The sequence below is a fragment of the Eschrichtius robustus genome, chromosome 12, assembly GCF_028021215.1.
Source record: "Eschrichtius robustus isolate mEscRob2 chromosome 12, mEscRob2.pri, whole genome shotgun sequence".
NCBI classification, from domain to species: domain Eukaryota; kingdom Metazoa; phylum Chordata; class Mammalia; order Artiodactyla; family Eschrichtiidae; genus Eschrichtius; species Eschrichtius robustus.
In genome coordinates this window covers 2,153,468-2,175,000 of record NC_090835.1, presented here as the reverse complement: position 1 = coordinate 2,175,000, position 21,533 = coordinate 2,153,468, and the positions used below count along the sequence as shown (strand labels likewise).

The following is a 21,533-nucleotide window of genomic DNA, read 5'->3' as shown; positions in this document are numbered from 1 at the left end:
AATTAGGTTGGGCTTCATATACACACAAGTGTATTTATATATATGTGTGTGTGTGTGTGTGTGTGTGTGTATATGTGCATATGTGTATGTGTGTGTGTGTGTATATATATATATATATATATACATTTGATGGATAATCAACATGGACCTCCTGTAAAGCACAGGGTAATCTGCTCAACGTTCTGCAATAACCTATATGGGAAAAGAACTCAGAATAGATACATGAATATCAATAAGTGAATCAGGTTGCTGTACACCTGAAAACAACACAACATTGTAAATCAACTATACTCCAACATACCATGAAAATAAACAAGAATAGCAAAGAAATGTCTGCTCTATTCCCCTCTGGCCTCGGGGACCTGGGCTGGTATCACATACCTGAAGCCTGAGCAGACTTCGGTTCCAAGGCTGCACTGTGCTGGGGATGAGGGAGCAGGGGAGGGTGTGCTCCCAAATGGGGCCCCCCCTTGGACCTGTCTTGTCCGTTCCCCTCAGGAGGGGACCACCATCTCCAGATCCAGGTAGGCCCTCCTACACCCAAACGAAGCCGAGCGCACGAGCGCACCCAAACGACGGTGGACCCTCTGGGCTGGAGGAGCTTCGAGAAGTCACCTGGTCTGCACGTCTCCTGCAGGCAGGGGGCCTCCAGCCTCCTTCCCGGGAGTCACCCTACCTATGAAACACAGCACACACTCAGGGCCGTTTGCAGGGGTTGCCGTTTGTCTCGGGGGGCAGGGGTGAGGCTGAAGAGGTAAGATGTAGTGAGACCCAAGCCCTTGAGACTTTGCCCTGGCACATTCCCCTCTAATTCACAGCCCAGGAAGCAGACTTTCCCTAAGGCTTTTTGTTGCCAAGTAACCGGAGTTGGGCATGAAGAAATGCTGCCGCCTTGTGGACGTTTCCCGGACAACTTTACAACGGGTGCTTCCGGGCACCTCATATTCACAAAGCCTGAAGGGCTGTTAATAACGCCGAATTCCAAACACAGCCGACTTTCAAAAAGCCCATTTGAAGAGGCGAATTTTATACTGTTTGAAGAGGGAAAAAAAACCCAAAGAGGAAGATGACAAGATGCTCAACATGGCTAATTCTGAGAGCAAAGCCAATGAAAACTACAGTGAGGTGTCACCTTCCACCAGCCACAATGGCCAGCATCAAAAAATCTACAAGCAGTAAATGCTGCGGTGAGCCTAGAAAAAAGGGAACCCTCTACAGTGTTGGTGGGAAAGTAAATTGGTGCAGCCACTATGGAGAACAGTATGCAGGTTCCTTAAAAAACTATTTGCAGAGTTACCGTACAATGCAACAATCCCACTCCTTGGCTTATCTCTGGAGAAAAGTGTAGTTGGAAAAGATCATGCACCCTAATGTTCACAGCATTACTATTACAATAGCCAAGACATGGAAGCAACCTAAGTGTCCACTGACAGATGAATGGGTAAGGAAAACATGGTATATAAACAAAATGGAGGGCTTCCCTGGTGGCACAGTGGTTAAGAATCCACCAGCCAATGCAGGGGACACAGGTTCGAGCCCTGGTCCGGGAAGATCCCACATGCCGCGCAGCAACTAAGCCCATGCGCCACAACTACTGAGCCTGCGCTCTAGAGCCCACAAGCCACAACTGCAGAGCCTGCGTGCTGCAACTACTGAAGCCTGTGCGCCTAGAGCCCATGCTCCGCAACAAGAGACACCACCGCAATGAGAAGCCCGCGCACCACAACGAAGAGCAACCCCCGCTCGCTGCAACTAGAGAAAGCCCGCGTGCAGCAACGAAGACCCAATGCAGCCAAAGATAAACAAATACATTATTAAAATAAGTAAATAAATACAATGGAATATCAGTCAGCCATAAGGAAGAATGAAATAATGCCATTTGCAGCAACATGGATCCACCTAGAGATTATCATACTAAGTGAAGCAAGTCAGACAGAGATAGACCAATATCATATGATATCACTTATATGTGGAATCTAAAACATGTTATAAGTGTAATACAGGGAACTATACTCAATACTCTGTAATAATATATATGGGAGGCTTCCCTGGTGGCGCAGTGGTTGAGAGTCTGCCTGCCAATGCAGGGGACACGGGTTCAAGCCCTGGTCTGGGAAGATCCCACATGCCGCGGAGCAACTAGGCCCGTGAGCCACAATTACTGAGCCTGCGTGTCTGGAGCCTGTGCTCCGCAACAAGAGAGGCCGCAACAGTAAGAGGCCTGCGCACCGCGATGAAGAGTGGCCCCCGCTTGCCGCAACTAGAGAAAGCCCTCGCACAGAAACGAAGACCCAACACACCCATAAATAAATAAATAAATAAATAAATAAATATATATGGGAAAAGAATCTAAAAAAGAATGGTTATATGTATAACTGATTCCGTTTGCTGTACAGCAGAAACTAGCAACACTGTAAATCAACTATACTCCAATAAAAATTATAAGAACAAAAAAAAAAACAGCATGAGAGAAGGGGGCTTATTTACAAAACAGAAGCAGAGTCAGACATAGAAAACAAATTTATGGTTACCAGAGCAGTAAGGGTGGCGAGGGATAAGGTAGGAGTTTGGGATTAGCAGATACACCCTACTGTATATAAAATAAACAAGGTCCTACTCTATAACACAGGGAAATATATTCAATATCTTGTGATGATTACCTATGACAGAGAAGAATATGAAAAGTATATGTACATAATTAATAACACCAGGAACTATTTTAAGTCAACTATACTTCAATAAAAAATGAAAATTAAAGCTTAAAAGGATAAAAAATAGCAGATAAACATAAATTTTTTTTAAAGAAATGAATAAGAGCAGAAATCAGTGCAATAGAAAATAAAGGTACAACATAGAAATTTTAAAAAGCAACAAAAAACATTTTCTTTGATGAGAATAATTCATTCGTAAATGCAATTTCAATAAAGATCCCAATCACCCAAGAAACAGCAACTCAACTTGCTCTGACAGACCTGGCATATAGATCACTGGGGAAGGGACAAACTTCTCACAGAGTGCTGCTACCACAGGTCATATGAAGGAAATGAAATTAGATTCCTATCCTCATACAAAAAATAAATTCCATATGGATTAAAACGTAAAATGAAATGAACAAAACTTTAAATCTTGTAGAGGAAACCTTGGAATAATTTTATAACCCGGGTTAGGAAAAGATTTCTTAAGGTAAAAAAATTCAGTCATAAGGGAACAAATGGATAATTTACAAAATTTAAAATAACTTTTGTTGATTAAAAGGCACCATTAAGAAAGTAAAAAGACAACTGAGACACTTACCACGTATATAAATACCACTGCAATAGCATTAAGAACATTAAAACCAAACCAAACCTGAAATTCAAGGGAAAAACTTTTTCCTGAAAGAAGAAATTCTCAAGTCTATAAAACGATATTCCACCTCACTAGTAAACAGTGAAATGCAAATTAAAACTTCCATGAGGTATTATACATCATATTAGTGATAATTTATAGTCAGATTTAAAGTATTTTCCAGACAAGTGGAAGTACAATCAGTGCTTGTAATCCTGGGTATGTATCTTATGAAATAAAATCGTGCCTATTTTTAAGGAGAAGACATGTTAACATATGTTTACAATCACACTGTTTAAAATAACAAAAGAAAATACAAATGCTTATTAATAAATAATGGTATATTCGTATAGCTATATACACAAACATGGTTGAATATCATTAATACTAAGCAAAAATTAAAATTATAGATTATATACATATGCAGTAAAATTATAGAGGAAAGCAAGCGAAAGATAAAAGTTGAGATAGTGGTTATCTATGGGTAAGGGGTAAGAGATGGGAAAGGACACATGGAAAACTATGGAAATACTGATAATGTTTGATTTCTCAAATTGGATAGTGGGTATAAGACATTGCTTTTGTTACCTTTTGCAGAGCAAAGGAAACCATAAGCAAGTTGAAAAGACAACCAACCCCCTGAACGGGAGAAAATATTTGCAAACGAAGCAACTGACAAAGGATTAATCTCCAAAATATACAAGCAGCTCACGGAGCTCAATATCAAAAAAAAACAACCCAATCCAAAAATGGGCAAAGACCTAAATAGACATTTCTCCAAAGAAGATATACACATTGCCAACAAACACATGAAAGGATGTTCAACATCACTAATCATTAGAGAAATGCAAATCAAGACCACAATGAGGTATCACCTCACACTGGTCAGAATGGCCATCATCAAAAAATCTACAAACAATAAATGCTGGAGAGGGTGTGGAGAAAAGGGAACCCTGTTGCACTGTTGGTGGGAATGTAAATTGATACAGCCACTATGGAGAACAGTATGGAGGTTCCTTAAAAAACTAAAAACAGAGCTACCATATGACCCAGCAATCCCACTACTGGGCATATGCCCTGAGAAAACCGTAACTCAAAAAGAGTCATGTACCAAAATGTTCATTGCAGCACTATTTACAATAGCCAGGACATGGAAGCAACCTAAGTGTCCATCGACAGATGAATGGATAAAGAAGATGTGGCACATATATACAATGGAATATTACTCAGCCATAACAAGAAACGAAATTGAGTTATTTGTAGTGAGGTGGATGGACCTAGAGTCTGTCATATGGAGTGAAGCAAGTCAGAAAGAGAAAAATACTGTATGCTAACACATATATACGGAATCTAAGAAAAAAAATGGTTCTGATGAACCTAGGGGAAGGACAGGAATAAAGATGCAGACGTAGAGAATGGAGTTGAGGACATGGGGAGGGGGAAGGGGAAGCTGGGATGCAGTGAGAGAGTAGCACTGACATATATACACTACCACATGTAAAACAAATAGCTAGTGGGAAGCAGCCACGTAGCACAGAGAGATCAGCTCGGTGCTTTTGTGACCACCTAGAGGGGTGGGATAGGGAGGGTGGGAGGGAGGCGCAAGAGGGAGGGGATATGGGGGTATATGTATACATATAGCTGATTCACGTTGTTATACAGCAGAAACTAACACAGCATTGTAAAGCAATCATACTCCACTAAGGATGTTAAAAAATATATATATTGCTTTTGTTATTTTTGACAGTACACACACACACAACGCTCTTACATGTATATTTTAATAATAACAAAATTATATCATTTGTGAAAATAGCACAGGAAATCATGAGAATTTCTAGAAAATAAAATATGACTGGTGCAATTTAAAATGAGAAATTGTTAACAATTGTGACTAACAGTGGTCGAAGTGGAAGATAGAGCTGAACTCGGTGCAAAAGACAACAAGTACAAATTAAGAGGGAAAAAAATCACGGTGGAAGGCCCTTGAAGTTCTGGTGAAACACAAAAAAAATCCCCCACCTGCACACCTAGAACCAAGGATTAAGAAAAAGTTTTAAAAGAGTAGAGGAAATCATAGTTTAGCTAAAAAGAAAACATAATCAGGCATCAGACTTACCTTGATTCTAAGAAGCAATGGATTTGGGGAAGGGGGGGAGGAGGATTTGATTCTATAATCCTGAAAACAGCCCAGCCACCTCTCAAGTGCAAAGACAGAGTGAAGACCTTGGATCTGCAAGCACTCTGAAAGCTTACTGTCAAAAAAAACAGCAAAACAAAGGGTAAAGTAGACACAGACTCCAAACATAGTAGGAAACACAAAAATAAGTAAAGCTTGTAGTTGGGCAGGAGGATGGTAGGACTTTTAACCTGGTGAAGCTGGGAGCTTGGTCCTTTCCTCCAAGAGCAAGGATCAAACGGGACAAAACTGTCAAAAGCTACCACTGGGAACTGTCCAAAGGCATACAACAAGGTGAGAAGCGTTTACTCATAAAACTACTGAACCTCAGGTAAGGAGAGTAGACGTCAGCATCATTCCTGACATCTCAGCACGGTCAGAGCAGTCGTCCTTCTACCGTGGGCAAGCTGTGAAAATCAGCGGCTGCACTGCTCACTCTATTACAGGCTCACCTGAGTCAGACTGGAGCTTGTAGAACCCCAGATGTGTGGTCACTGGAAAGGGACAACAGCCATCTCAACAGCAAACAGGGAAGGCCGGATGCTCTGTGGGGCTGAGGTCGCGATCCTACATGGCTCAAGCGACAGACCAGCAGATTCGTCAGAACTGAACAGGAAGATACAGGAAACGGATGGCCTCAGAGGACCTTGGTAAGCTCTACACACATCCCTCGCTGACGGGCTGCCTGCGCGTGCAGAGGAGACGTGAGAGGGCCCAGTGGGAAGCCAGAGCTGGCGCAGTCTGGACGCACCCCCAGATCCCCTGGGAAAGGCCGGCACCTTCCTGGCTCCAGGTGCTTCAGCACAACTTGTGACCAGTGGTTGGCTCATCACTAAGTGACGCGGACACAGAGTTGACCCAAGGGAAACCAGGCTTAAAAATAAAAACAATGAAAAAAACGGCAGAGACAGCAATGGCCACACCCCCTGAGGAGACAGATTCCACAGATGAAGTGCAGGCAAGTTACTCAGCAGACAACAACCCCTCCCCCCCCAGGCGGAGAAAGTCAGAATCCAAAAAGGTGTTGCCGTGTATTTTAGATGTCCAGCTTTTGATGAAAAACTAGAAGGCATGCAAAGAAATAGGAACGTGTAAACCTTATTCAGGAAAGCAAAGCAGTCAATAGAGTGGGTCCAGCAGGTTGACTTAGTAGACAAAGATTTCAAAGCAGCTATCATGAGAAAAAAACTTAAAAATTATTCTGAAAGTTCAAGGAAAGTATAGAACACTGAATATAGAAATGGACAATATTAACAGAGGAATCATTTTTAAAAAGAGCTAACTGAAAATTCTGGAGTTAGAACATATAGGAACTGAAAATGAAAATTCATTAGAGGGACTCAGTGGCTGATTTGAGCTGACAAAGAATCTGAATTTGAAAATGGGGACAACAAAAACCAGAGATTATCCAATCTGAAAAACAAAAACAAAAAATATTTTTTAAAAACTAACAGATCTTCAAGACCTGCAGGACATTATCTAGTGAACCAACATACATGTACTAGTAGTCTGGGGAAGGGAGGAGGAAGAGAACAAATTTTTTTAAGAGCTAATGACCCAAAACATTAACCTACCAGTGAGTCCCAAGTAGGATAAATATAGAGCCACAACTGGACATATCAAACAGTTGAAAGAAAAAGACAACGAGAAAATCCTAGAAACAGCAAGAAAAAAAAAAAACCATCATGTACAGGGGAACAACAGTGTGCTTAATCACTAAATACTTATCAGAAACAACAGAGACCACAACACAACGACATTTTCTAAGTGCTGAAAGAAAAAAAACTGTGTGAACAAAGAATTCTATATTTAGCAAAAACTATCCTTCAGAAATGAAGGTGAAAGAAAGTCTCTGATTTAAACACAGGATTTATTGGTAGTGAGCTACCTTATCAGATATACTAAAGCAGGTGCTTTAAGGCTGAAAGAAAAAGTGACGCCAGATGGTAACTAGAATCTACAGAAAGAAACATCACTGGAAAAATATGTGGGTAAATATAAAAGATTATATAAATAAAATTTTCATTTCTCAACTTTCAATTTAAAAGACATGACTGCATAAAATAATTATAGCACTGTGTTTGGGGGGGGGGGTCACTGCATATATAGATTTAATATGACAATAATAGCACAAAGGAGGGAAGGAAATGGAACTATATGGTAGACTAGTTTCTACATTTTACCCAAATTAAATTAGTAATCATCTGAAGTAGAATGGTAAATTAAGATGCATACTAAAGGGACTTCCCTGGTGGCACAGTGGTTAAGAATCCACCTGCCAACGCAGGGGACACGGGTTCGAGCCGTGGTCCGGGAAGATCGCACATGCCACGGAGCAACTAAGCCCGTGCGCCACAACTGCTGAGCCTGCGAGCCACAACTACTGAGCCCATGTGCCACAACTACTGAAGCCTGTGCACCTAGAACCTGTGCTCTGCAACAAAAGAAGCCACTGCAATGAGAAGCCCGCCTACTGCAACAAAGAGTAGCCCCCACTCGCCGCAACTAGAGAAAGCCCACGTGCAGCAATGAAGACCCAACGCGGGCTTCCCTGTTGGTGCAGTGGTTAAGAATCCACCTGCCAATGCAGGGGACACGGGTTTGAGCCCTGGTCCAGGAAGATCCCACATGCCACGGAGCAACTAAGCCCATGTGCCACAACTACTGAGCCTGCACTCTAGAGCCCGCAAGCCACAACTACTGAGTCTGAATGCCACAACTGTTAAGCCTGCGTGCCACAACTACTGAAGCCCGAGCGCCTAGAATCCATACTCCACAACAAGAGAAGCCACCGCAGGGAGAAGCCCACGCACCACAACTAAGAGTAGCCCCCGCTCGCCGCAACTGGAGAAAGCCCGCGCACAGCAACAAAGACCCAATGCAGCCAAAAATAAATAAATAAAAAATAAATAAATTTACTTTTTAAAAAAAGATGCATACTAAAGAAAAAACCTAGAGAAACCACTCAGAAGTAACTATTTTAAAGGTCAAAATCAAAGGTGTTAAAATTGTACACCAAAAATATCTGTTCAACGCAAAAGGCAGTAAAGGAGCAGCAGCAGAGCAAAACCAACGTGAAATACACAGGAAAAAACCCGGAAGACATAATTCCTCCCACATCAATAGTTGTAACACACACAAACAGACGATCAACAGGCAGAGACTGTCAGACTTTTTTTTAAAAATAAAAGACAGGATCCAACTATACGCTGTCCATAAAAGACACACTTTAGATTCAAAGGCACAAATAGTTTCAAAGTAAAAGGATGGGGGAAAAGTACAGAAGAGAGCTGGAGGGGGTACAGTAATTGAAGACAGATCGGTCTTTATGACAAGAAATGTACTAGAAACAAAGGGGTATTTCACCATGATTAAACGGTCGATTCATCCGGAAGATGTACCAAGTATAAACACAAAGGTACCAAAATACGATCAGCAAAAAGTGACAGATTTGAAAGGAGAAATAGTAAGTCAACCGTTGACAGTGACGCCAATACCTCTATCAGTAATAATAGAAATAGAAAGAAAACCAACAGCAATGCAGGCGATCTGAACAACAGTTAACTGACCCGACTTGCCATTTATACGATACTCCTCCCAACCTCAGAAGAACATGTTTTCCTTTCAAGCCTGAGGATGGAGCATACGTGAGCCCGTAAGACAAACTGCAATACGTTCATACCACAGAAATCATACAAAGTACATCCTCCAGTCACAACAAAATTTAACTTAAAATTACCAATAGTAAGACATTTGATAAATCTCCAAGTATTTGGGTATTAAGCAACACAATTCTAAAAACCACAATGGAAATGATAAAATATTTTCTGAAAATGAAAATACAACATATTAAGTTTATGGGATGCAGCTAAAGTACTGTTCAGGGAGGAAATCTGTAGCTAAAATACACGTATGAAAGAAGATCTCACATTTGAAACCCTAACTTCTCTCAAGAACTAGAGGTACCAATTAAACCCAAAGTACCAGCAGAAGGAAGAAAGTTATAACACAGTTTAGAGTGGAAATAAATGAAATACAACAACAGAGAAAACAAATGAATTCCAAAACTGGTTCTCTGAAAAAACCAATATTGACAAACCTTTAGCTAGACTGACCAAGAAAAAGACACAAATTAGTAAAATCAGGAATCAAAGAGGAGATATTCTATTGATTTTACAGAAATTTAAAGGTTATAAAGGATTCTAAGAGAATACTATGAATAACTATATGCCAACAAACTAGATAACTTAGATGAAATGGAACATTTCCTAGAAAGATAGAAATTACCAAACCTGTCTTAAGAAGAAATAGATATCTGAATAGACTAAATAACAAGAATAGAGACGAAATAGTAACTTTAAAATTCCCCACCAAGAAAAGCGCAGGCTTAGGGGCTTCCCTGGTGGCACAGTGGTTAAGAATCCGCTTGCCAATGCAGGGGACACGGGTTCGATCCCTGGTCTGGGAAGATCCCACATGCCGCGGAGCAACTAAGCCCGTGCACCACAACTACTGAGCCTGTGCTCTAGAGCCCATGAGCCACAACTACTGAAGCCCGCATGCCTAGAGCCCGTGCTCTGCAACAAGAGAAGCCGCCGCAATGAGAAGCCCGTGCACCACAACAAAGAGTAGCCCCCGCTCACCGCAACTAGAGAAAGCCCACGCGCAGCAACAAAGACCCAACGCAGACAAAATTTAATTAATTAATTAATTAATTAATTAACTTAAGAAAGAAGAAAAGCTCAGGCTTAGGTGGCTTCACTGGTTAGTTCTACCAAACATTGAAAGAATGAAGACCAGCCTTTCACAAATTTCCAGAAACTAAAAGAGAAAGAAACACTTCCCAACTCATTCCACAGGGCCAATAAATATTACCCTGACACTACAGGCAGACAAAGATATCATGAGAAAAGTAAAAAATATCAGCAAACCAAATCCAGCAACATACAGAGAAAAGATTAAACACCATGACCAAGTGGGATTTATCCCAAGAATGCAAGGCTGTTTTAAAATCTAAACATCAAGTAATGTAATATATTAATAACACATAAGAACCACACCTCAGTATATTCAGAAAAAAAGCAACTGACAAAATCCAGCATTTATTCATGATAAAAGCTCTCAACAAACTAATACTACAAGAGAACTTCCTCAACCTGATAAACTGCATCTCCCCCAAACCCGCAGTGAATATCCAACCTCATGGTGAAAGACAGAGTGCATCCCCTCAAGATCAGAAGCAAGGAGAGCATGTCTCTTCCACAGCCCAACATACGACAGTGTGTTCTGTACCGGAGGCTGCAGGCAGTGCGGAGGAGGGGAGGGCAGGGTGGGAGGCTTATGCGCTGAGTATCCGTGTCCCCCCAAATCCGTACTTTGAATCCCTACCCACTGTGGCCGCATCTGGAGAAAGGAAGAGCTTGAGGGTAAATGAGGTCATAAGGGTGGGGCTTATCCAAGAGGGTTCACGTCCTTATAAGAAGAGGCACCACACAGCTGGCTCACCCTCCTGCCCCTGCTCACAAAGAAGAGGTCATACGGGCACACGGTGACATGGCAGCCGCCCACAAGCCAAGAGAAGAGGCCTCAGGATGACACCTACTTTGCCAGCACCACGATCTTGGACTTCCCAGCCTCCAGAACTGTGAGGAAATTAATTTCTGATGTGTAAGCCGCCAACCTGTGGTGTTTTGTGTGGAAGCCTGAGCTGACTAATACAGGAAGGAAAGGAAGGAAGGAAGGGAAGAATCCATATTGGAAAGGAAGAAGTAAAGTGATCTTTACCCATGGATGACATGATCCAATTTCAGAAGGTTGCAGTATACAAAATCAATATATGAAAATCAATTGTACTTCTACATCCTGGCAATAAACTATATAAAAACTAAATGATTCAATTCATAATACCATTAATTTCACAAAGCGTAAGACGTGTACACTGACAACAGAAATTACTGAGGGAAATTTAAGAAGACTTAATAAAAACAGAGACAGTTCAGGTGTATGAATTAGCAGCTTCAAAACTGTTAAAGATGGCAATTCTCCCCAAGTTGATCTACAGATTCAATAACAACTTTCATGAAAACTCCCACAGGCTTTCTTGTAGAAACTGGGAAACTGATCCTAAAATTTATTTGGAAATGCGAAGGACCCAAAACAGTCTAACGGTTTTGAAAAAGAACTTAAAGGACTTACACAATCCAATTTCAAAACTGACTATAACGCTACAGTTATCCAAACAATGTGGGGCTGGTGTAAGGACAGGCATGTAAGTCGATGGAACATAAGAGAACACAGAAAATACTTACAGCCAATTGATTCTTGACAAAGGTGCCAAGGCAATTCAGTGGGGGAAGAGTTAGACTTTTTGAGAAATGGTGCTAGAACAATTGGATATCCATATGTAAAATGATGAGTTTAGACCCCTACCTTACATCATAAAGACACAAAACAACTTGGTCAAAAATGGTTCATAGGCCTAAATGTATGCTAAAAATATGTATCTCCCAGAATAACGCATTGGGGAAAAAATCTTTGTGTGACTTTGGGCTAGGCAGAGTTCTTAGCTATGACACCAAAAGCATGACTGAAAAAGAAAAAAATTGATAAATTGGAGTTTTTCCTTGCATGATTAAGAAATAAAAAGATAAGCCACAGATACAGAGGAAATATTTACAAATCACATTTCTGAACAAGCAACTGTATTTGTAACATACAAAGAACTCTTAGACCTTGACAGTAAGAAGACAATCTGATTTTAAAATGGGTTAAAGATATGAATAGATATTCCATCAAAAAAGACAGATAAATTGCTAATAAGTACAGTAAAAGATATCCAACACCACTAGTGATTACAAAATCCAAGTAAAACCACACTAAGGTACCACTACACACACACTAGAATGGCTATAATCAAAAACACTGACAGCAGCAAGTGTTTGTGAGGATGTGGAGAAACTGGAACCCTCATGCGTTGCTTTTGGTGACATAAAATGCTGGAACAACAGCAAAAAACTGCTTGACAGTTTCTTGAAATGTTAAACATAAACTTACTAAATGACCCAAAAATTCTACTTCTGGGGCTTCCCTGGTGGCGCAGTGGTTAAGAATCCACCCGCCAATGCAGGGGGCACGGGTTCGAGCCCTGGTCTGGGAAGATCCCACGTGCCACGGAGCAACTAAGCCCGTGTGCCACAACTACTGAGCCTGAGCTCTACAGCCCGCGAGCCACAACTACTGAGCCCACACGCCTACAGCCTGTGCTCCGCAACAAGACAGGCCACCACAATGAGAAGCCCGCTTACCGAAACAAAGAGTAGCCCCCGCTCGCCACAACTAGAGAAAGCCCGCACAGCAACGAAGACCCAATGCAGCCAAAAATAAAAAAATAAATTAAAAAAAAATTATACTTCTGGGTTTCTTCCCAAGAGAAATGAAAACACATTTCCACACAATGATCTGTACGCAAATGTTCATAGCAGCAATATTCATAATAACCCTAAACCAGAAGCAATACAATCTACCAAGTGTTGAATGGATGGATAAATTGTGGTACACTCAACCAATAGAATACCATTCAGCAATTTAAAGAGGAACAAACTTCTGGTACGCTCTGCAACACAGATGAACCTCAGAAACACGCTTAGTGAAAGAAGCCAGACACGAAAGGTCGCATATTGTATGATGCCATTTACATAAAATGTCCAGAAAAGGCACACGTTTAAGAGGCAAAAAGCATATCAGTGGTTACCTGGGGCTGGGAGTGGGAACAGGGTCTGACCGCAAACAAGCATAAGGAAACTTGTGACAATGGAAATGTTCTAAAACTGGAATGTAATGGTTGTGCAACTCCATAAATTTACTAAACAATCATTGATTTGGGGCTTCCCTGGCAGTCCAGTGGTTAAGACACCACTTATGTACAATTAAAATGAGTGGATTTCATGGATTTTAATGTTAATTACATCTTAGTATAAACAGAAAAAAATTAAATAATGGTTGGGTTTCAATTATTGATCTTAATATGAATAAAGCCATTTTAAAGTAGCAGTTCCTAAGACATTTAAAACATAATTTCTTAAAAATCTGGAACAATATTTCCAAGGATTTCCACAAAATATAGGAGAGAAGGGCATGTTAAATAAATTGTACTAACATATTATAAAATTCTGTACAGCTGTATTATTGTAAAATCTTCAAGACGCCTTGTTAAATGGCATTAACAAAACAGTACTAATCCATATATGAATGTAATATATTCATGTACATAGGTGCACATATGTGTACATATGTAAGTGCACTGAGGTGGGATAAAGGGGTAAGGAAAGACAGTTAATACGCTCCATACTGTTTTACTTTTTTATAGGTATGTACCTAGGTCTTGTTCTGTAATTTATAAGAAATCTAAGGCAAATAACACCAGAATACACAGCACATATGTAACACTATACAGAATATAGCCAAGGATATATACAGAGGAAAATTAATAGCCTTTCTTATTAGAAAACAATTAAATGAAATAGTCAACTCAACAAGCTAGGGGGAAAAGAGAAAAATGTGTTTTAAAATATCATAAAAAATAAAAGTTGATGGGTTTCCCTGGTGGCGCAGTGGTTAAGAATCTGCCTGCCAATGCAGGGGACACAGGTTTGAGCCCTGGTCCGGGAAGATCCCACATGCCACGGAGCAACTAAGCCCATGCGCCACAACTACTGAGCCTGCACACCTAGAGCCCGTGCTCCGCAACAAGAGAAGCCACCGCAATGAGAAGCCCGCGCACCTCAACGAAGAGTAGCCCCCACTCACCGCAACTGGAGAAAGCCCGCGCGCAGCAACGAAGACCCAACACAAAATAAATAAATAAATAAATAAATAAATAAATAAATAAAATAAATTTTAAAAAGTAAAATTTGAAGTTAATGAATTAGGAAAACAGAAAAAGTAGATTGACTGATAAATCAAAGAACCGGTTCTTTTGAGAAAGCTAAAAACTTGAACACTGACGGAAAAACACAACCACCTCCTTGCTCATTTTCATAAAGAAGGCACATACATAAAACTTAGAAACTACTAAGACAATTTTTACTAGAGATTGGGGTGGGAGGGCCAGGCAGTGGCTTCACCCACACAGCCCATGGGTGGGCCTCACTCATACAGACTACGAGTTCAAGGCACACCTCAAATGTTGGCGTTTTTAAGCCTTTTTGGTTGGTATGGGCTGAGGGAGGCCTTTGGCCATTCAGGCCACATACACCTGACCTTCCATCACCTCACCAGCTTCTCAGTCTCCTTTTCTCTTCCTCTCTACTCACATTTTCTCACACAGGTTAGTTTGTCTCCTGTGTTGCTTGGACATCATATAACATCCATGCCCTCAGCAGCTTAAGCAAAATGTTAAAACACACACACACACACACAGTTCTTTCTCTAAGATGAACTCCAGGGCCAAGGGAAAGGAATTACACATAAGAGAGTTCCTCTTCACCTTTCAGGACGGACAAGATACTCCAGGGTTGGGAGGCAAAGCTCCTGGCGCAGTTGTGCCCTGCAAGCCGCACTTCCTGCCCATCCCGCCTGGGACCCCTGCCCAGAAAAACAGACACAGGCCGCAGGAGGCCTGGGATGCCCGGGGGTGGAAGCGCCTACCTGGATCAGGCTGTACTTCTGGTCTCTGTTCTTCAGGATCATGGTGTTCCGCCACTGAAGGTACTTCTCCTGGTGGGCCTGGATCTCAGAAGTGAGGGTGGAATTCCGGCTCCGGAAGTCCTCCAGACTGGGGGCAGGAGGAGGGGACACAGCCAGCAGTTTTCCCTCTGTAAGATCTTCCTGGGAAATGGGCAACCCAAACTCCTGGCTCAGCTCCTTGATCATGGAGGAGGAGGGCAGCAGGTCCCCGGTGATCACCTCCCTGAGCCTGGAGCTGTAATGGCAGATGCAGTAGATCCTGGAACACAGAAGAGCCCCACTCAGCCTGCCTGCCTGGCACGACAGGTCAGATGGTCCCCATTTTATGAGAGGAAACGAAAACACAGAGAGGTTGATGAGCTGGTCCCGGGTCACCCAGCTCGTGCACGAGAAGCTTAGGTGCCATGTGCTGAGCCCATGGGGTTGAGGCGGGGGGAGATATCCCCTTCCCTCTCCCCTCTCAGCCCCCCCGCAGTTAAAGGCTTCCCACTTTCTGCTCTGATTATTTTTCAGTTCCGATGGCCTTATTCCCTACCTCGCACCAACCCACGCCCCACCAGGGAGTGGCCTCAACAGGCTGGCCGTCGGGGGTGTGGACCCCAGAGCTCCTTCCCGCCCAGGCAGAGGGTACGAGGCACAGAGCCTCATATCAGCACAGCTCGAGGACTGAGTGGTCACCCCCACCCCCACCAGCGTGAGCGGACGCCCCCTTTTTAAAAACACATTCAGCAGGCACAGCTGGGGTTCGGGTTAGGCTGCCTTCTGTCTGCAGCACGCTTCTGAAGGCCCCCTGGCAGAGCATGCGGGACGGCGGGGCACGGGCCGGGCCGCACCTGCTCAGCGCCTGAAAGACCTGCGGCGGCACTGTGTTGCGCACGTAGAGCGCCGCGTGCTTCACCAGGTGCGCCAGCGGCTGGGACAGGCGCACGTGGTACGGGACAGTCTCCAGGTCGGCGTAGAGGCGGCGGCGGAAGCGCAGCTGCGAGTTGTAGAGCGCCTTGTAGGAGCCGGGCTCCGCCCGCGGGACCCTGCAAGAGAGGAGAGGGGCCCCACGCCGCTGCCGCTCTGCCCGCCACGGAGCTCGGCGCTTTCCCAGGGACGCTGGCGGTGAAAACGCTGGCACTGGCCTGGGCTTGCTTGTGTCCCGCCGCCCCCGCCCCATCTCTGTCTCCTCCCCCTCCCCTACCAACCCGCCCCTCCCACCGACTCTGTGTCCTCCTCCCCCACCACCGCTCTGCCACCCACTGTGTTGGGCTCAGGTTCCTCCACCTTCTTGAACCCGGTGAATCTGCACGGAGCCTGCGCATCCCACCCTGAGTCTGAGTGTTGGGGTGGGGGCGGTTCCCCTTTGGGGGGGGGGGTCCCTGTTCAAGTCTTCTGCCCATTCTTCCACTGGGATGTTTTTACTGTTTTCTTATTTGTTCACAGGCGTTTCTGTATTCTCAGAATACTAGCTCCATACATTGCATATACTTTTTTCTCAGTTTGTGGCTTTTCTTTTTGCAATTTTTATGGTCTTCGGGGGAACAGAAGTTACTAATTTTAATATAGCCAAACCTGTCATTTTTTCCTTTATTTTTTTCTACTACTGTCTTATTCAAGAAGTCTTTCTTTATTCTGAGGTCATGAATATGTCCTCCTATAGTATTATCTACAAGTTTTACAATTCAGCTTTATTTAAAATAGATTTTTCTTCTACAAGAAAGGTGAGAATATACAACGGGGAAAAGACACTCTTCCATAAGTGGTGCTGGGAAAACTAGACAGCTATGTGTCAAAGAATGAAATTAGAACATTTTCTCATACCATATATAAAATAAACTCAAAAGGGATTACAGACCTAAATATAAGAAGAAAACATAGGCAATACGTCCTTTGACATTGGTCTTAGCAATAATTTTTTGGATCCGTCTCCTCAGGCAAGGGAAGCAAAAGCGAAAATAAACAAATGGGACCTAATCAAACGTAAAAGCTTTTGCACAGCAAAGGAAACCATCAACAAAATCTAAAGGCAGCCTACTGAATGAGAGAACATTGGCAAATGATACGTCTGATATGGGGCTAATATCTAAAATATAGAAAGAACTCATACAACTCAGTGTTAAAAAAACAAACAACCCAATTAATAAATGGGCAGAGGACCTGAATAGGCATTTTCCAAAGAAGACATACAGATGGCAAACAGGTACATGAAAAGATGTTCAATATTACTAATTATTAGGGAAATGTAAATCAAAACCACAATGAGGTATCACCTCACAGAATGGCTATAATCAAAAAGACAAGAAATAAAGTGTTGGTGAGGATGTGAAGAAAAGGGGACCCTCCTACCCTGTTGGTGGGAATGTAAACTGGTGCAGCCACTGTGGAGAACAGTATGGAGGTTCCTCAGAAAACTAAAAATAGAACCACCATATGATCCAACAATTCCACTCCAGGGTATGTATCGAAAGAAAATGAAAACAATACTTTGAAAAGATACGTGCACCGCAATTTACAACAGCCAAGATATGTAAGCAACCTAAGTGCCCATCAGCAGATGAATGGATAAAGAAGACACGATATATAGATACAGTGGAATATTGCTCTGCCATTAAAGAGAATGAAATCTTGCCATTTGCAACAACACGGATGGACCTTGGAAGGTATTAAACTTAGTAAAATAAGTCAGACAGAGAAAGACAAATACTGTATGTTCTCACTTATGTGTGGAATCTGAAAAATAAAATGAACAACAACAACAAGATTTTTCTGGTGAAATCTGAGTAAGAACAGACAACTGTGGTCTAGTTAACTGTACTGCATCCATCAATATGTCAGATGTCACCACTGGGGGAGACAGGGTGTTGGGTACCTGGAACCTCTCTATGATTTTTGCAACTTATTGTGAGTCCATAATTATTTCAAATAAGTTTTTACTCTGTCTGGGATTGATTTTTGTGAATTGTGTGAGCCAGCAAATTAGGAAACTCTCAGCAAATGAGGAATAGAGTGGAACTTCCTCAAGTTGATAAAGGACATCTACAAAAAACCTACACGTAATGGGGAAAGACTGCCTTCCACCAAAGATCAGAAACAAAGCAAGGATGTGACAACTCTTACATAAAATAGTACTTCAAGTCTTAGCTAGCACACTAAGGAAATGAAGATGTACAGACTGGAAAGGAATGAATTAAACTATTCCTATTTGCAGATGACATCTTGGTCAGTGTAGAAAATCCCAAGGAATCTACCAAAAACAAACAATCAAACAAACAAAACTCCTCAAACCAATAAGTGAGTTTAGCAAGGCTGTAGAATCAACATAGAAAAATCAATTATATTTCTATATACAAGCAATGCACAGCTGGAAACTGAAATTTAAAAATACAGTACCACTTAAAAATCACTCAAAAGATAAAATACTTAGATATAAATCTACCAAATACGTACAGGTCTTGTATGCTGAATATGCTGATGAAAGAAATTTTTAAAAATCTAAGTAAGTGGAGAAACATACCATATTCATGGATTGGAGGGCTCAAATAGTTCTCTCCAAATGATACATAAGTTTAGCATAATTCCTATCAGCATTCTAGAAAGATGTTTTGTAGATATATACAGCGTATTGTAAAATTTATATGAAAAGGCAAAGGATCTAGGACAACAAAAACAATTTTGAAAAAGAATAAAGTGTCCTGACTTTGATTATATAGCTACGGTAATCAAGACTGTGTAGTACTGGTGAAGGGACAGACACACAGATCAATGGAACAGAACTGAGAACCTAGAAATAAATCCATACAATTATGACCAACTGACTTTTTATAAAGATGCAAAAGCAATTCCATAAAGGAAGATAATATTTTCAACAAATGATGCTGTAGGAATTGGATATATGTAGGCAAAACAAAACAAAACAAAAACTCAACCTAGGTTCCAGTTCAAGATGGTGATGTAGGAAGATCCTGAACTCGCCTCCTCCCAAGGACACACCAAATCTACAGCTACATATGGAACAATTTCCTCTGGGGGGAAAAAAATACAGAAACAAAAACTAAAAACTAGCTGAATGACCCCTTCACACAGGGCAAAAGAGAAACAGGCCACATCAAAACAGAATTCCAAATAAGATGAGCCCAGAGACCCACACCAAGACACATTATAATTAAAAGGTCAAAAGTTAAAGACAAAAGAGAGAAGCTTAAAAGCAGCAAGAGAAAAACAACTTGTTACACACAAGGTAACTCCCATAAGGCTATCAGCAGATTTTTAAGCAGACACTTTGTAGGCCAGAAGGGAGTGGCACTATATATTCAAAGTGCCAAAAGAAAAAGTCTTCCAACAAAGAATACTCTACACCTGGCAAAGTTATCATTCAGAATTGAAGGAGAGATAAAAGAGTTTTCCAGATAAGAAAAACTAACAAGGTTCATCACCACTAAACTGGCCTTATAAGAATGTTAAAGGAACTTCTTTCAGTTGAAAAGAAAGGATGCTAATTGCTAACAGAAAACACGAGACTGATCAAGACGGCAGAGTAGTAGGACACAAAGCTCGCTCTCTCCCACATCTACAACAAAAATACATCTACATGTGGAACGATTCTCACAGAATATCTACTGAACACTGGCAGAAAACTTCAGACTGCTGTAAGGGCAAGAAAATCTCCATGTAACCAGGTAGGAAAAAAGAAAAAAAAAAAAGTGAGAAAGATATCCAGATGGGACCTGCACCCCTGGGAGAGGGCTGTGAAAGAGGAAAGGTTCATGCACCCTGGGAAGCCCCCTCACCGGCAGGGAGATCTGCCAGGACAGAAGGGGAGCTTCAGAGCCTCTGAGAAGAATGCAGCAGTCAGTTTGTGGCAGCCAGAGCAGAGGGAGAACTGCACAGATGGTCAGTACCGCAGACCTGCACTCCCCAGCCTGACACGCACATCCCCAGTGCTGGCAGGGGCTGGGTGCTGGAACTTGGGCTCCAGAGATCAGAACCAGGGAGAGGACTGGGGTTGGCTGTGTAGAGACAGACTGGGGGGCGGGGGGAAGAATCCAGTGCCACCACGGCTGGGGGTATAAGCGGAGGAAGCCTGAGACGCCTCAGAGGCCAGTCAGCATTGTTTGGGTGGTGTAGGAGGGGAGAGGTGGGACCTAGACTATAGCCTTTTTTCCCTGTATGTGTGCTCCCAGAGGGCAAGACACTGCCTGCCCAGGCTCCAGGGGCAGTTGCAGACCTCCACCGCCACCCACCCTGATGCCAGGAGTGGTCGCAAGCCCCCACTAAAACCCTCCCAGACCCTAGGAGTGGTTGAGGGACTGCACCAGCTCCTGCCCAGACCCAGGAGTCGTGAGCCTCCACCAACTCCCTCCCGGACAAGACTGGTCGTGGGCCACTGACACACCTGCCCAGGCACCAAGAGTGGTCGAGAGCCCCAGCCACCTCCTTCCTGGACAATGCAAACACAACCATACAAAATCTATGGGACACAGCAAAAGCAGTGCTTAGAGGAAAGTTCATAGCAATACAGGCCTTCATCAAAAACAAGAAAAATCTCAAATGAACAACCTAACCTACCACCTAAAAGAATTAGACAAAGAAGAACAAACAAAACCTAAAGTCAGCAGAAGGAAGGAAATAATAAAGATCAGGGAGGAAATAAAGTAGAGATTTTTTTTTTAAAAATAGGAAAAAAAATCAAAACCAAAAGCTGGTTGTTTGAAAGGGTAAACAAAATTGACAAAATTGACAAACCTCTAGCCAGGCTCACCAAGACGAGAGAGAATCCAAATAAACAAAATAAGAAATGAAAAAGGAAAAATCTCAACTGATACCACAGAAATACAAAAAACCATGAGAGAATACTATGAACAATTATATGCCAACAAATTTGACAACCTAGAAGAAATGGAATTGTCTAGAAACATACAGCCCACCAAAATTTAATCAAGAAGAAATAGATAATTTCGACAGACCAATCACTAGAAGTGAAATCAAATCTGTAATAAAAAACCTCCTACAAACAAAAGTCCAGGATCAGATGGCCTCACAGGCAAATTCTACCAAGCATACAAAGAAGAACTTATACTGATTCTTCTCAAACTCCTCCAAAAGATTGAAGAGGAGGGAACACTCCCAAAGACATTCTGTGAAGCCACAATCACCCTGATACCAAAACCAGACAAAGATACCACCAAAAAAAAGAAAATTACAGGCCAATATCTTTGATGAATATAGATGCAAAAATTCTCAACAAAATATTAGCAAACCAAAACTAACAACACATAAAAAAGATCATACGCCATGACCAAGCAGGATTCAACCCAAGTTCACAAGGATGGTTCAGTATACACAAATCAATCAATCTGAT

At 42.2% G+C, this 21,533-nt stretch overlaps 2 protein-coding genes across 2 annotated transcripts in view; one reads left to right on the top strand and one right to left on the bottom strand.

Moving 5' to 3' along the window:
• The window catches only part of ACAD9 (acyl-CoA dehydrogenase family member 9), a 62,783-nt gene extending 57,896 nt beyond the window's left edge, over window positions 1–4,887 (top strand). Inside the window, exon 19 of the transcript XR_011075655.1 lies at window positions 3,925–4,887. The gene's annotated coding sequence lies outside the window, so the exon portion shown is untranslated. The remainder of the gene's footprint in view (window positions 1–3,924) is intronic.
• The window catches only part of CFAP92 (cilia and flagella associated protein 92 (putative)), a 71,880-nt gene that overhangs the window by 2,774 nt on the left and 47,573 nt on the right, over window positions 1–21,533 (bottom strand). Inside the window, exons 10-11 of the mRNA XM_068557913.1 lie at window positions 16,024–16,218; window positions 15,152–15,449 (exon numbers count right to left, since the gene is read on the bottom strand). Of these exons, the coding sequence (XP_068414014.1) occupies window positions 15,152–15,449; window positions 16,024–16,218 (493 nt within the window). The remainder of the gene's footprint in view (window positions 1–15,151; window positions 15,450–16,023; window positions 16,219–21,533) is intronic.